This window comes from Rhipicephalus microplus, chromosome 2, assembly GCF_043290135.1.
Source record: "Rhipicephalus microplus isolate Deutch F79 chromosome 2, USDA_Rmic, whole genome shotgun sequence".
In the NCBI taxonomy this organism is placed as follows: domain Eukaryota; kingdom Metazoa; phylum Arthropoda; class Arachnida; order Ixodida; family Ixodidae; genus Rhipicephalus; species Rhipicephalus microplus.
In genome coordinates, this window is record NC_134701.1 from 249821376 (window position 1) to 249837406 (window position 16031).

General features: G+C 46.4%; 2 protein-coding genes across 2 annotated transcripts in view; both read right to left on the reverse strand.

The window, feature by feature from the left end:
• Nucleotides 1–2365: 2365 nt before the first annotated feature.
• Nucleotides 2366–10041, reverse strand: LOC142787816 (uncharacterized). Its single transcript, XM_075884751.1, has 7 exons — nucleotides 9768–10041; nucleotides 9670–9690; nucleotides 8750–8830; nucleotides 8215–8283; nucleotides 7627–7716; nucleotides 4666–4826; nucleotides 2366–2763 (listed from the first exon to the last, which is right to left on the reverse strand). Exons 1-7 carry the CDS (start codon nucleotides 9975–9977, stop codon nucleotides 2589–2591), a joined length of 807 nt encoding a protein of 268 aa, XP_075740866.1. The 5' UTR covers nucleotides 9978–10041; the 3' UTR covers nucleotides 2366–2588.
• The window catches only part of LOC142794441 (uncharacterized), a 31578-nt gene continuing 25581 nt past the window's right edge, over nucleotides 10035–16031 (reverse strand). The window contains exons 11-16 of the mRNA XM_075885899.1: nucleotides 15274–15350; nucleotides 14307–14395; nucleotides 13238–13390; nucleotides 11912–12044; nucleotides 11691–11767; nucleotides 10035–10161 (exon numbers count right to left, since the gene is read on the reverse strand). Of these exons, the coding sequence (XP_075742014.1) occupies nucleotides 10077–10161; nucleotides 11691–11767; nucleotides 11912–12044; nucleotides 13238–13390; nucleotides 14307–14395; nucleotides 15274–15350 (614 nt within the window). The 3' untranslated portion in view covers nucleotides 10035–10076. The remainder of the gene's footprint in view (nucleotides 10162–11690; nucleotides 11768–11911; nucleotides 12045–13237; nucleotides 13391–14306; nucleotides 14396–15273; nucleotides 15351–16031) is intronic.

Below are 16031 nucleotides of genomic sequence, written 5' to 3' on the forward strand. Positions count from 1 at the left end.
GGGCAATCATGTTAGAAATGAGACACAGATGTAATGGCATGACATTTAGACACGACGTCAGATAAATTGCTTAAAGCATTTCATTACACGACGTGTTGAAATGTCGTGCTTTGAGACATTGACAGGTTGCGCGAACGAGGCCCGGCCGAAGCGATCCCATTTTTGATGGGGGCGAAAATGTTTGAGGCCGATGCAGCTATAGATTTAAGTGCCCATCGGAGAACCCCAGATGGTCCAAAGTCCCGGGACCCTCCACTACGACATCTCTCATAATCATCATCGTGGTTTCTGGACGTTAAACTCTATGCATAGATGGATTAATGAATGGATGGATGAATGGATGGCTGAATGGATGGATGGATAAACTTTATTGGGTCCCTCGGAGTTTTAACCCGTTGTGGGCCACGCCAGAACAGAAAGACCGAATTTCTCTGCTGCATTGCGGGCCCCTTCGACTGCCCTTAACTGCTGTTCGAGATCGATGGTGTAATAACACCATCCCCTTTACGTCGCGGTAACTTTGCCACAGCGTAACGCGGGGCACCGCCAGAGCATGCGTTCCGATTTCACTGTATCAGTGCAGAAGTACCATTATTGGCTGTATTTCGGGATATATCAGGATTACAGTACGCCTCACTCAAGCCCTAGGCGAGATGTCTGGGAGGTGGCCCTGCTCGGCTGCTCAGACCTTCAAGCCTAGCAGGCCTTGGTCCAGAGAGCCAGGAGGGCTGCTTTAACCAATGGGGTCTCGGAACAGAGACTCGCCCTAGTCTGTAGGTCATATACCTCTCTTTTGTAAATAAAAGTTTTTTACCCCCACCAACGGCGAGTGTCATGGGGGACATGTATGGATGATGTGAATATGTAGCCTGATTTAACAGCAACACTTGCACGCACCATGTGACATGCAACCCACGAATCTGCAGTTCACCGTGTGCAGGAGATAGTAGTGGACCGGGGCATGTGAAAGAGACTCGCATCTCTGGATTTCTAATCATGAGATCTTCCGTTAACAAAAACCGTATCTGCGAACTCGAGAAGAGAGAATAGAACACGAAGAACTAAGAAGGGTGTCCGCGCTAAAGCCGAATGCCAACCACCACATTTACAATCGAAGACCACTACTGTTTGGCGGGCTGCGTCGCTTCCGGCGGCTCCTTGAGTGCAGCAGCGTCGGTGTCGGTATCGTCCTCGTCGGTAATCGCATTCGTTGCGTCTTCTCCGGCACCACCTGTTGCCGTCGTTCGCTTCTTGCCACGCAGACGGGCCGAGTTCGATCCGCACTCGAACCCAACATTTTAATTTTTAGATGCGAATCATCTTAGAGCGGGATTTAATCCGGTGTGTGGCGTGACCTTTACTGCGCGTGAGCGTCCCCTTCTACCTTTCTCCTCTCCTACGCTCCCCCTCTCCCACCTCGCAACGTCGACGCAGACAGCATCTGCTAGCCTAGGCTCGCTTTCTCTCTCTCTTTTCTAGGCATCCCTCCCCACGGCGTTCGGGTCAGCAGCTACCGCTCCAGCGAGGCGGACGTCCCTTCATTCCGCGGCTTCAGCTAATATTGTAAGCGCAGGCAACAGAGTCTTTCTACATAAGTCAACTACAGCACACAGAAGTACAGTCGCACCCTTGCCATGCGCCCGCTGGGATGTTCTAGTGGTTATGGTGTTCTACTGGTGACTCGAAGGTGGCGAGATCAAATCCCGTCAGCGGTGATCGAACTTAGATGAAGTCGAAACGCCAGAAGCCTGTGTATTTAGATATAGGTGCTCGTTAAAGAACTCCAGGTGGTCGTGGTATCTGGAGGAATTCACACAGCGTCCATCGTATATCGTGGTCCAGGGACACTGAACCTTAACAACTATCATTAAATGTCACTGAAATGTACAAAGCACTAACGAAATCTGCAAATATTGCTGACTCAGCTTTGAAAGCTTGCACAAGACTTTGATTTCAGTTTCATTTAATCTCATCTTATTACCTTAAAAGCCCAACAGGGGCATTACATAAGTGGTGGGTTTACATTTGTTCATTATACATTGTTAGAAATAACATTTGAACAAGCATTATTAACCATGACATGGATGATATGACTACGTGATTCTGTGATATGTACAAGCCGATGGAATTATGAAAATGACATCCAATCGTTTTTATTCTGAAAAATGATGAGATATATCATGTATAAGTGCGGGTGCGCTGGTTAGGAGACAATGCATTTTCTCTGTACACAAGCGTACCTGAGAGTAATCCATAAACTTTACAGACAAGGCGCACATAAATGTTCTATACTACAACTCTCTCGTTGCAACTTTAACGAAGTGTGACAACCAGCGTTAATCACGTCATGGTTAGCTCCGAGCAGATTGTTTCGTTTTTATTTGCTCAACCGAAATACAGTGCAAAACATGCGGAGCACTTGCTTTATTTGAAGCATTCTTCAGGACACACAATGTTTCGTGAGGTAAGCACTTTCCACGAGTCCCTCCCGCCCTTGGTGCACGCTAATGACGTGAAAAAGATAAAATAAAGATGGTGGGGGAAGGGTGATGCTTTCGGAGGCGAGTGAGAATAGAGCGCGAGAGCTTCTAGGTTCGGAAGGCGCGGTCGCCTTCGACGCCGTCGCCGTAGAACCTGTTGCTGGGGACGCTGCCCATCACGGTCACGTCCAGGTCGTCGTCCGGCGCAGACGAGGCGCCCCGGAAGTCCCCGCACTCCTCGTGACCGGGCGCCACGACTCTCGGACGCATGTGGGAGGAGATGCTGCGACCAAGGACATGTGCACGCTTTCAGTAATTAAAGGAATCACGCTGATACCCTTGTTTCACCTTCATATTACAGATCGTCAAAAAAAACACACTACCACTGAGGCTTCTTTTTCACAATGTGCTTTGGTTTCTTGCAGTACCTTATTTACAAGAAATCATAAGCATTCGTTATTGTCAAAAACATATAACCAACATAAACTGGGTAAATCTTACCACTCGCCACTTCCACTGATCAGAAAGAAGGCAACAGAAGGCCCAACAAGTGGCTGCGACGCGACGATGGCGAGCCGAAGACCCCGAGTATCTACAAGGAGGCAACACTGGAGGGAACAGTATACAGGGCCACTTACCGAAACGCTGGTTTCGGCGACGTTCCGCGAATGTCAGAGAATTGGACATCACGTCGAGTTTGAAATTTTCTTTGGACTTCCGCTATATTGACAACGTGAATTCATCATTTGCTAGGCAAAGTGGACGTATGAACTGCTGGCTTTTTATGGTGACAAGAAAAAATTTAAATGTGGATTTGATGATAAAACGAACGCTATCCAAGGATCTGAAAAAGCGTTTTCATTCTAAAAATGACCGCTGCCAGCTAACAAAACATTGGCAAATAAATATGGAACCCAAGTTCCTGTAGCTGCCCTTTAACACAACCAAGTCGTATTTGCACAAAAAAAAAAAAAACTTCGTTACATCGCGAACTTCGGTTTATCGAGTGCGCCAGAGGGCTTGCGATGGACGCTGCGTACCTGCGATCACTGACTCTAGAATTCACAGAAGCCACATGGGACGGTGTCTCATGTGTCTCATGCATGCGGGACGTCGCATGAGTGCACTGCAGAGCATAACATGAAACGCTCCGAACATGTCGTGCGAGAAATCAGTGCTATCGCGTTGTAATTCTGGCAGGTTTATGGTTATCGAGAGGTGGAAGCAGCGTTATAACCCAAAACAAATTCAAACAAGGACTAAATCTTGTCCTCGTTTGTCCCTCTCCGTGCATTCGCTCGTGATACAATACCAGGAAGCCCCCTTTGCAAGCTTCCACCTTACGCTCACTGCTACTCTCTTTTTTTATTTTTTTTTTGCACGATCATCGTTTGACACTCATTGCCTGTCTATAGCTCTTGTGCGAGTCACCAAAAAACCCCGATGAAAATTAGCAGTAGCTTAACTAGGCTATGCCAGTATATGCGTAGCGTGAGCTACAGACAGACAGACAGACATGAGGACAGATGGACGGACGCATAGAGGAATGGACTAGCGAGCGAGCGAACTCACGCAAATCTATAGTGCCAGCTCACTAGTGGCACGTCCCTTCAGGAGCTTCCAGGCCTTCTTCGGCACGCCAACTGTACGCCTTGTGACGTCACTGTTTCTGAGGCATGCACAGCACTTCTCTCGATAAGCCACGCGAAATTCGGCAACCTCGGCCAGTGTAGCATAACGCTACAAAATAAAAATATATATTATAAAACCGATAAAAATGGGCCAAGCTAAGGGTTGTACGCGATAGAGCGAACATCGAGGTATGCCTTCAGTTTATTCATATAGTTAGTATGAATTCGTGAAAACAGCAGTTGCATCTCGGAAGCTCATTGGATGACCTCAATCAGGCACCTGACGGATCAGATCTCAAAGATGTGATTTTCTTCTAAGAGGCTTCGCGGCATGCAAGGCACGAGAGACTATAGTGTCTATTACAGTAATGTAACCAATGCGAATGCTACTGCAATACCCCTAACTCCGGCATTATGGTTACTTTAGGTTTGTCTGTTGTTTTTATGCGACGTATCCACATATTGCGAGCTTATGGTTCAATTGGAAGATAGGTCGATAACGTCACTCGCTCTTGCCAACTATAGCTTTCTCGAAATACATGTGTGGGACGCACCTATGACGGCTTTCCTTGAGGGAGTGTCCTACGGGCTCATCCTCGGAGACGGCCAGTTCCCGCCTGGTCATCTTGAGGCACTGTCTCGAGAGCCTCATGGAGGTGAACGAGGCACAGGTCAGCAGAATTGAGATGATCACTAGCGCCACCCAGAAGCCGTCCTGCGTTAAGATAGACAAATAATAGTGGGATTTAAGATACGCCAACTTTAGAAACACTGCATATTCGCTTACTGTATCGCTTCGAAATCGGCTCAGATAGGAGGCATGGCACTATAGGGTTCAGGCTTGGGCTGGTTAGTTGGTCTTGCATTCTGCATCGTGTGTGTGCTGTCTTAATTTTGGCGGTGTTTTCTTGTTTTCCTCTTATAAGGTATGACACGGAGAACAGAAGCTACATCCCGCGTGGGTCGTGAGCCCAGGCTATGTCATTAAACATGGAATATGATCGCTATTTCCCGTAACGATTCTGGGGCGCGCTAGGGTCGCCATTGTGTAGTTTTGGCACATTATGGTGTGCAGTGCCTTGCACGTGGTGCCACCCCGTTGTATAAAAAGCGCACCTGATACAGGCGCCATCTTTAGTTTGTGTCGGCTATTGGCCAGTAGCGGCAATATGTGCTGTGACGAAAAATGTGCAGTGGTGCCATCTGGTCAAACATTTCGACCAGAGTGCCACGTTCCACTTCCCAAGTTTTTGTTATCGTCCGAAAACACCGCACGATTCTCAGCGCAAACCGCGCCTGCCGTTTTCTAGAAGGTTCCGGACTGTAGTAGATCATTTCGATAAGATCACGCCCACTGTGCGAACGGTACAGATTGTTCTGGAACCTACGCCACCACCAGCGATAACGCTAGAACATTCGACGGCAAGAGTATAAATGCCGACGCGCTTCGCCGCTTGTCAGTTGTTGATCGAAGGCCGACGCTGCGTTCGCCGCTATCAGTCCGAGACTGCTATCTGTGCAAGACTGCTGCTGTAATTAGACTTTCCCTTTACCGGGCACAGGTTCGCCCAAATAAACAGTTAAATCCTAACACGAAGTTTTCTGTCTTTGGCCACGTCACGACCCCGTGACATCTGGTGGAGGTGCTGGGTAGTCGGTAGCTACCACGATCCACTTGTTTCCGAAAGCCGACGTCGGGAACGGCCCCAGTAGGTCCATACCAATCTGCTGGAAAGGTCGGCAAGGTGGATCAATTGGCTGCAGAAGTCCCGCTGGCCTTGTCGGCGGTGTCTTGCGTCGCTAACAGTCCCGGCATGTCCTCACATAACGAGTGACGTCGGTGGTAAGACGTGGCCAGTAGTACCTTTCTTGTATCCTCGCGAGCGTGCGGGAAACACCGAGGTGCCCTGCCGTCGGATCGTCGTGCAGGGCCTGCAGGAGTTCTGGTCGCAGAGCTGAAGGCACCACAAGGAGGTACTTAGCTCGAAGCGGTGAAAAGTTTTTCTTTTGTAGAAGACCGTTTCGTAGAAAGAACGACGCAAGTGCGCGCTTGAATACCTTCGGGACTTCGGCGGTCCTGCCTTCGAGGTATTCTATTAGGGCTTTAAGTTCCGGGTCGGCCCGCTGTCGTTCAGCGAAGTCGTCGGTAGTTATCAATGTACGTCGATGTCGAACACAAGACGTGGGACACCATTCTTCCGTATGTGACCTTCGCATACAACACGGCGGTGCAGGAGACGACGCAGATATCTCCATACAAATTGGTCTACGGAAGGAGCCCGGCAACGACGCTCGATGCCATGTTACCCAACGTCACAGACGAAGAAAACCTCGATGTGAGCGAGTACCTTCAACGCGCCGAAGAAGCCCGACAACTTGCGCGTCTCCGTATCAAGAATCAACAGACGACCGACAGCCACCGTTACAACCTTCGACGACGCTTCGTGGAATACCAGCCCGGTGAACGTGTTTGGGTGTGGACGCCGATACGCCGACGTGGACTAAGTGAAAAGCTTCTGCGACGGTACTTCGGACCGTACAGGGTGGTTCGACGGCTCGGCCAGCTTGATTACGAGGTTGTCCCCGACGGCATCACGAACTCTCAACGACGCCGATCGCGACCTGAAGTCGTCCATGTCGCGCGCCTCAAGCCGTTTCATGCGCGTTAACAAACTGAACTAGTGTTTTTTTTTGTATTATTGTTGTATCGTAATTTATTCATTGTACTTTCTTGCATTATTATTGTACTTTCATCTTTAGTTAAAGCATCGGGACGATGCCTTTTTTTTCAGAGGGGGGCAATGCCACGTTTCATTTCCCAAGTTTTTGTTATCGTCCGAAAACACCGCACGATTCTCAGCGCAAACCGCGCCTGCAGTTTTCTAGAAGGTTCCGGACTGTAGTAGATCATTTCGATAAGATCACGCCCACTGTGCGAACGGTACAGATTGTTCTGGAACCTACGCCACCGCCAGCGATAACGCTAGAACATTCGATGGCAAGAGTATAAATGCCGACGCGCTTCGCCGCTTGTCAGTTGTTGATCGAAGGCCGACGCTGCGTTCGCCGCTATCAGTCCGAGACTGCTATCTGTGCAAGACTGCTGCTGTAATTAGACTTTCCCTTTACCGGGCACAGGTTCGCCCAAATAAACAGTTAAATCCCAACACGAAGTTTTCTGTCTTTGGCCACGTCACGACCCCGTGACAAGAGTGTCGAAATTTTCGAAGCTTCCCACTACGGCGTCTCTCATAGTCATAGCATGGTTTTGAGACGTAAAACCCCAGATGTTATAATTATTAAAAAGTGACATAAAGGGTCGGCATTGTGTCAACCCTTCTTGACATAAATAGAATGGTTTCCTTCAAGTAATACCAGCAATGCTGCTCAGGGAAAACCTGGGAAACTCGGGGAATTTTGAAATGTCAACTTGGTAGACACCGGGCTTTGGTTTCAGTGTTTTTGTTCGCGAGTTTCAGAATGTCTACTGCAAATCGCAAGCAATGTATACTTACCGTATTTGATAAGATGACGTTGCACATAAGCGACACTCCAGAGTCGTACGCCTGTTTCAGCTCATCGCAGTGTCCAAGTGCAGCGATCGCCTGCTCGGTATGTAGAAATAAAGCCAAGCTGAGAATAATTCAGCGTCATAGTGGATCAGTTGTTTTTCAGCGACCGTTTGCAATCTCAGTGGTCGTACATTGAAGCAAGCTGTCGGACCTCCGCAAGAGGTGCATACACAACCAGTGTATCGTTACTTTCAATACATATACGTTTTTTTGACATCTGTATTCGTGAAACATTCTTTTGATTCCAACATAAATTTATGGCAGAGAAAGCACAGAGGCCATTAATTGTAGTCTTCAACAGAAGCATAGTAATAGTGACAAACAAAAATTAATTAAACTCGACGAAAAAAAAAACGCTTTCCACCAATCGAATATCAAGCCATAACCTTCGAATTACGTGTTAGTAGAAAATCGTGGCTTGAGCCGCGGCCAATGCTAATTTATATTCAAAGCAGGTAACTTCGAGTTTAGTTCGAAGCAGTACTGAAAAATATTTGCTGCGATACCTGTAAACAAAAAAAAAAAACTCACGTTGGTCCTCACTCCCGAAAATGCCGCTTCAAGCCGTAGAACTTTTGTTCTCACAATGTTCCGGTAGCTCTGCAAAGAAAGTCATATACCGTACGTGTACGTTTCAATAAACGGTAATATACATGTCCACAATCGATTTTTTTGTTGTTGTTGACAGCTGTCGTTATCGTAGACGACATGTATACTCTGCTCTCTGGCACTGATGGTTCACTCAATGTACAAGAATAGATGGACTTTAATAAGACATCTATGTTTACTCCAAACAAGCCACGAAAACCGATCGTTAACTATTTCTGAAAGGCTCGTTATGAAAGCCCAACAATAAGTTACTTGGACGTGGTATGAAAAGCACAACACTGGGCACCATACGCAGTTTACCCAGCGCTTTCGTAGGCAGGCGACTTAGATTAAGGTGTCACTTCTTGGTGGCGATCCTTTAAAAATGACAGTTATGGCGACATAAGCGTAAGGCATTTTGCAGTTGAGATCATGCTCGCAGTATATACCGCGTGAAAAGATTAGCGAATGTACTGACCTTTTCGATGACCTCGGTCATCTTTGCAGCCAGGGCGTCCCCACCGGTCGCAAGGCTGAACGTTATGTAGTTGATGAACTTCTGCGCGAACATCCAAAAATGCGTGCATGGAAGACGTGATGGCCAATTATTGAATATATTTGGTTTTTACATTCAGCGCATGCTTTTTTCGCGCACCAGAGAATCTTATCGACGGTGCAGACACGTGGTCAAGGGCACTACATCAGTGAAGCACTGAACGACGAACAAGCTTTAATGTTTGCATAGGCGGCAGACAGCGGCGCTTAAATCCCACACTACGCGGGCACACACGGTGGCGCACGCATTTAGGTCGATCACGATGGGGATGAACGTAAACTTACACGCCCATCGTTCATTCGCCTCAAAAGACTCGAAGACGAAAGCTGTCTTTTATATATATATATATATATATATATATATATATATATATATATATATATATATATATTGTCAGTCGATGTACTGGTAGCCTCCGAAAGTTTTGTTCGGCTAACGTGTTTCTGCATGGCCTCCGTGATCGGAGTCGCGCTGCGAGCCTTCTGCTCATCACGTGGTTTCCAAGTGCCTCCGGGATCGGCCCACTTTTGATGAAGCGACGATTACATATAATGACCGCAACGTGAGACGTGAGTCAGGTGACAAATGTTGGGGATCTGTGACGTCGCGATGATGTCATCAAATTATATTTCGCATACTTTTTTGTATTTACGCCGGCGGTCAGTTCCCCCTTGGACGAAGAGCCCGTTTCAATAATGGTAATTAGCTGCCCCACGCTTGCGTGAAGTTCCTCAGTTTGCCACTGTACCTGCACTAATCATTACTTCAGATATAACCAGTAATGTAACCAATGAAAAAAAGTCATTTAAGAGGAGGATAATGAGGAGTAGTTGTTTGCTTACAGTTATACTTCCTTCGGGTATCTGGCAGAAAGAAGAAAAAAGAAACTAGGTGCTTGGTATGCACGTGCGCCGATCTACATGATAGAAAAGATTCTCACAATGTTTATTCGTTGCCTCTCTTCGTCCACGAAGGTCCTGAAGTCGGCCACGTACTGCAAGAGGGTGCTCAAGTCTGCGTCGCTGTGACGATATGCCGTTGATGAAGGTCCCCCTAGCAGCTTTCTCCTCACTCGTCCGATGTCCTGGAATTTTTCGTACAAGCACACGCTTAAGTAAGCCTCCGAAACCCCAAAGCCGTTCGCCGTCATACCACAAGCGATAGACGCTTTCCTCTGGACTTCCTTCACTCCAGGGATTTCACTCCAGGCACGGATACTTGTAAACACTTTCTTTTCTGCTTGAAGTAACTATGGGATAAAATATTGACTTACTATGATTTCAAGGGGCTCTATGTCAGTCCTGATAGCCTTCTCTAGGGCGCCAGCACATTTTCTGAAACAAAAACAAAGAAGTCTATTTTATTTTACACATCGCGATGAGGCGGTGCGTCTACCTCTGTGCATGTGTAAATAGTCATTTCGCCCATCTGTGTACAAATGTAAAGAGTCCCGCTTTGTCCTCTGCCCCTTCGCAAAAATGTTACTAGTCCCTCACCCTGTGATGTCAGTGGTTCAGGGAACCGGTGCTCGAGCTTAGAAAGTTACCGTGGATATCATTACTTGCTCTTCCCTCCCCACCCTCTTTTTCCATTTAAGTATTTCCTTCAATAAACAACCATTCACTGCTACCACGTCCCGATTTGCAAGGAAGAGCAAACGCGCTGTCATTTGAATGACGGTAATTAGAAAACAGAAGGAACAAAGCGTCTACATATTCATATTGTACTCACTTCTGAAGTTACAACCAATTCATATTCGTCATACTCAGATTACAGGCATGCGCAACACCCCCCCCCCTTCTTTTTTTCAATAAAATACAAAAGGGAGAAAACTAGGTATACGAGAGGGAACGCCTCGCCGAAGGTTTCCACATTGTGACATCAAAATATTCAAAGAAGCCTCGCCAGCTACATGTGGCCCATGCATCTGGTATTTCGTGTCCTCCGATGGTTTTATTTCAATTTACACGTAGCTTGCCCTTCTTGAAACACATTAGGCCATTAATTATTCAAGCCTGTGTTGGGGAGCATTGCGCTCAAGAAAATACTCACAGAGTTCTGCAATCAAAAGGATCGAAAATTGCGACGCCACGAACTCTGCTTTTCGGTTCGAAATATAAACTTTGGCCGTTTTTTTCTCTCTACCACCACTCGTCAAAATATTTCAAAGTATCTAATACTCCATTCTTCATCAACATTGTCAGAGAACGCCGCTGATAAGTAGTTGGGGCTCCCAAAAGCAAGCGAGCCAAACTATATGGCGCAACACGCGATCTGGAATTTACAATATAATTCTCAGGCAACTAGAAATTGTTCTCTCTTCTTTCGACAAATGATGACATATACCCAAGCGACCATGCCATGTATATAACGTCTACGGCCATTGACGGATTTCAACATCGCGAGCTGCACATTTACAGCGGCCTCCACGAGAGACCGCCACGTGCTCCCGCGATCACACTAAGTAGAAGACGCATTAAAAAAAAGAGAAGATGATCAAGGTCATGACGCGACGAGACATCTCTCCCTCGTACCACCAATCGCTGCTTAACTCTCAGAGCACTCGTCGAGACAAGAGGATACAGAAAACATTTAGAGAGTGCGTCAAATCTCCGTAAATCCACTTGTACTTTGCGGATTCTGAAACCTTTCGAGGCGGTCGATGAATATGGCAATAGGCTCCTTTAGTGAAATTATTCTATGGTTACTTGAAAAAGTGTTGCAGGTCCCTTTCAACGTTTCCCTTTTGTATGCGTGTTGTTTTTTGTAACGTAAACGGGTACACAACTTGGCAGCTTCCCTCGTGAAAATGTTTTAGAAAGAAAATTAGGAGAAATAATAAGGAGAAATGCATGTTTCTTACGAGAAGCTCGATGGATATGTGAGGTAGTCCAGGATGTGCGCGGTGTACTTGCGGTTGAGCTCAGCTGCGAAACGTATCTGTGAGATGAGGTGAAAAAAAAAAAACATGGCTGATCCCCCGTAACTGAGAACCCTGCGCATGTCTCTCTAAATAAGGAACACGCATAAAGTCGTAGAGTTAGGGATAAGTCGGGTGTCTCGCGATAGACGAAATGGACGTACGTGATCCACGAGACTGGGGCTTCTCCTCGAGTAAGGGTTGCAGATGAACGCGTGCGCGGCTACGCTCATGTTCATGATGTTCCGGCCAATGACGAGCAACACAGCCGATGCAGGCAGTGCGCCGTAGGCTGTACTGGAAAGGTTCCAAGAGTGACGGTAAGTAAGTAACTGTAACTCGATCAGTATACGCGTTTAAAGAGGTGTGTACGAAAGCTTAGACGCTGACAAACGTTAGAGTGGTCACTGCGTTTTGCAAGAGTCACGGAGTTTCGTAGAATATCTGCTAGAGCAAACTGCGGCGCTGCGGTCGTTCAATCACCATGGGAACGATGGGTATAGCACATGGATTTGCCTTCGTGCTCTCAGTTTCAAACGTGATTGTAGAATAGTTTATTGTCGTGTTTTGATGTTTGTTTCGGATAAAACAGCGACTATATTAGTGAATCTCGAGAGATGCTCTGAATTGGTCAGCCTAAAAGAGTCAAGGTGATAAAGCGGGACTGCTGAAATTCATCTTGCGACAAAGTGGCTTCCCTCGGAGCCTTAAAAGCGCAGCTTAGGCAAACTCATGTTGTACACACCATTCCCGTGCTGGCTGATGCGTCATGTGTTGCAGCTCTTAAAGATATTAGCATCTGGTTTTCCTCTAGTGTACTATTAATTATGAAACTCCATGGTAACAACCATGTATATAATTTCGCTAGAATTTTCTAAAATCAGAAATGACTTAATCTAATCGATGTCAGAGGACGCACACTTCTTTTACGGAATGTTGTATCGAAATAAAGAGCACGACTGTGTATCTATTATATAAATAAATATACACAAAGGAAGTTGTCTCTGACTAGCAGATATCAATTGTCCATTTCACTGTTCCTAATACCACAGCCACTTAGTATCATGTAGGGTTACTGCCCTCACTACCCTCCACTACACTCCACTGCCCTCGCTACCCTCCACTACGGCGTCTCTCATAACAATGTGGTCTTTTTGGGACGTTAAACCCCACGTATCATCATCAGGGTTTCTGGATGTACCGTAATAAGCGTTGGCATAGCCAGGAAGGAGGTGGGTAGACCATTAGAAATTCAAACCTATCCTGCACCTTAAATTGATTTTCGCAATTTCACCTCTGTATATTCACCCACAGAAACCAACTCATGCACGAACATGCATACAGCATGATCACCCGTCCACCTCTTCAAAAAATTTTCTGGCTATGCCCCTGATGACAAGGCATGATGTAGACCCGTATTTATGTAGAGTAAGTGTAACCCATGACCACTGCCATAAACGAGCGGCGCATATATATGCGCGCACACGCACAATAGAATAGCCAGGCCGGCGAAGTTGGAGAATTTGGTCTTCTCAGCGGGCATCGTCTCTGGGTTGCGCATCGAGATCCCGAGCGCGATGGTGACCAACAGGGACAGTACGAACACGACCACGACTAGAGAAGTCACGAAGGTGACCAGCCTCCTGGAAAAGCAAGCCGGCGTGTATTTCACTTGCGGTCTTGAAGAAAGGGAACAATAAGCAACACACCAAGTTCGCATTCCTTTATGTACAAAGGAACTCGCTCTTTTATTCACATTTCCTTAGAATGCGCATCCAAACAACACCAGGCTGCGAAACCTGTATCCATAGCCCATGGAGAGTGATCGGTCGGTTCATTTACGACAATCAGCGGCCTAAGAAAGCTCTGGGACCATAGAAATGCTGTATCGTAGAGAGTTAATGGTCAAATTTTTTTATCTCGCGTGGCTCCTGCGCATAAGACGTTGTTTAAGCGCAACGTTGTACAGTCTGAATCACACTTGTCTAGCGTGGTCGAATGCATGGCTCTGAACGTTGGTACCTACCTGCAACTGCTGGCTCGCTATTGGCTACAAGCTATCTTTCATGCTTGACTTATCGCACAGCTGCCTAGAGGTATAGTTGCAGCCTTGAAGACACCCGTGTTCAGAAACTCTTCATCTCTTCAAGCTCCCATCATTATCTGGTATGTTGTCTTTTTTAAGGCGATTAGTATGTGGTAGAACTATGTACGACATTATTAAATCCTCAGCCTCTGCACATTTTTTACTGACGACGCCTACTTAAGCAACCGAGTGGCCACTCCAGCCAAGTGTGATTGATACTGTACAATTTCAATGTTCACAAACTCTGCAGCGATGAGCTATTGCGAAAGAGATCTTCGTACTCGATGCAGAGGCTCAACGACTTAAAACGCGGTGCAGAGATCGATACGCATTTGTGGACATACTGTCGAACTCAACGATCCAGTGGCTGCGCGCTGGGAGTCACGGCAATATCTCCGTTCTGAGAAACACCGGTTTATACCACGTTCAATATAGTCTGATGACCTTACGCGTCATGGCCACACAACACTCACAGCCGCCTTCTGCCCGCCTGGAAGGGATCTGTCCGCATTCCCAAGAAGCCCGGGTAGGCGATCTCGTGCGTGAGCAGCACGTCCTTGGCCTGCGAGAAGCGACCAGGCGGGCCACGCCTCACTCAAGCATCGCGCCAGTAGCGCACACTACTCTGCGTTAATAAGTCATTTAGTTAAGGGCATAGGTGAGGTCGCCAACCTTTCGGAGATTCTGCTTGTTAGTTGAGCAGCACATGCATAGTGATGATGAACCTACAAATTTGCATAAAAAGAGTAAAAGCTGTGCGTATTCTCCCTTTTTATTCATAGGTCTGCTAACATATTGAAGTTTGTAGTAAGTGGAGTCGCTAAAAAAGTATTCTTGAATGCTGAGCGATGAGTGCAGGCGAACAGGTGCCAATATCAATAGGCTGAAGCTCGTGCGCAACTATTACATCTATTCGTACCGTCGTCAAAATTATGGACACCTCTCCAAGATAGTGAAATTATCCTTTTGGGAAAATGCGACAAATAGGACTTATACGCTTCACACTTCGTAAGATTCACAACTTATCGCGTACTTACTTTTGAGTGTTGATTGCTACCGAAGAATGAAATTTATTTTTTTTCTGTGTGGATTTATCTGTACATTTTTCGAGCCAGCTGAAATTAATCACTCACAGTAGACCACTTCGCTCGTTTTTTTTTTTTTTTGTCTAGGAACAGTTTGCCATTATCTGTGTAACAAAGATAAACCATTACTTTGATTAATACTAAACAGGAAGCAATAATTTTACGGAATACGTTAACTTTTAACAATTATTGGAGTGCTCTCGATAACACTTGGGACATTGTTCTCATTCAAAATTTCTATTTTTGTGGAGTCTATTATTTGTTATTAGGTATGCAGTAATTCCATTATGCGGCGTGCACAACGTACAGCAACTAGACAAATGAATCATGCGAATGTAAGGAGGTAATAGTTTACCGTTGTGATCTTTTTGTGAACGTTGCCTTGAACCGCCTCGGCTATCTTCTGTATCTTGGTTACTTCTTCCACAGCATCTGCGTTTTAAACAACATAATGGCAATGCAATAAGTATCTGCTACCACACAGTTTAATCTAAATAAACAGTCTCGGATGCTGAATGAAAGTAGCTGCAACGAGTTCATCTGAAAAAAAAGCGTGCGCAATACATTAAATCACAATTACGCCTTTGCCTCAGGATGAGTGCTTACATTGGTTGTCGGAGGTTCTAGCTTCGAGAGCGACTGCCGCGATGTTTTGATGGCGGCGAGTAAAGCTAAGTTCAACTGTTTCTGAACTCAATAAGAGTCCGATGCATAGGCAGGCGAAAGGAAAGAGTGGTGATGGTTGGGTGGCCTAGAGGTACTGTATATGCTACCTTAAGGTACCTAAAGGTAGCAATGCAAGAAGACTTGTTACTATATATGCTAACTTCACGTACCTGAAAGGCAGCATATACAGTAACACTATAGGTAGTTGCCTCTCTCCCTAGTTGCCTAAAAAGGGGTGGCGCAAAATCAACCCCATGCGCTGACATAAGAGCAAAGGGGGTGCTGCGACTCAGGGGTGGGGGGGGGGGGGCACAATGTCAGAATAGGGAGAGGGACGCTGGGACGAACTTTTGCCCTTCCACCCTAAAGGGTAGCCCTGCGCACACCTGTGGCTGACAAAAACCTGGCTGACAGTACCAAAAAGCGGCCTGTTTCGGAACTACATAT

Coding starts and splice junctions, on each gene's coding strand:
- LOC142787816 (XM_075884751.1), bottom strand. CDS start 9,977: ATGACGGCGAACGGCTTTGGGGTTTCGGAGGCTTACTTAAGCGTGTGC. Junction 4,827..7,626: donor ACGTCATCTTATCAAATACG/GTAAGTATACAT, acceptor ATCTTAACGCAG/GACGGCTTCTGGGTGGCGCT. Junction 2,764..4,665: donor CTCAAGGAAAGCCGTCATAG/GTGCGTCCCACA, acceptor CCTTGGTCGCAG/CATCTCCTCCCACATGCGTC.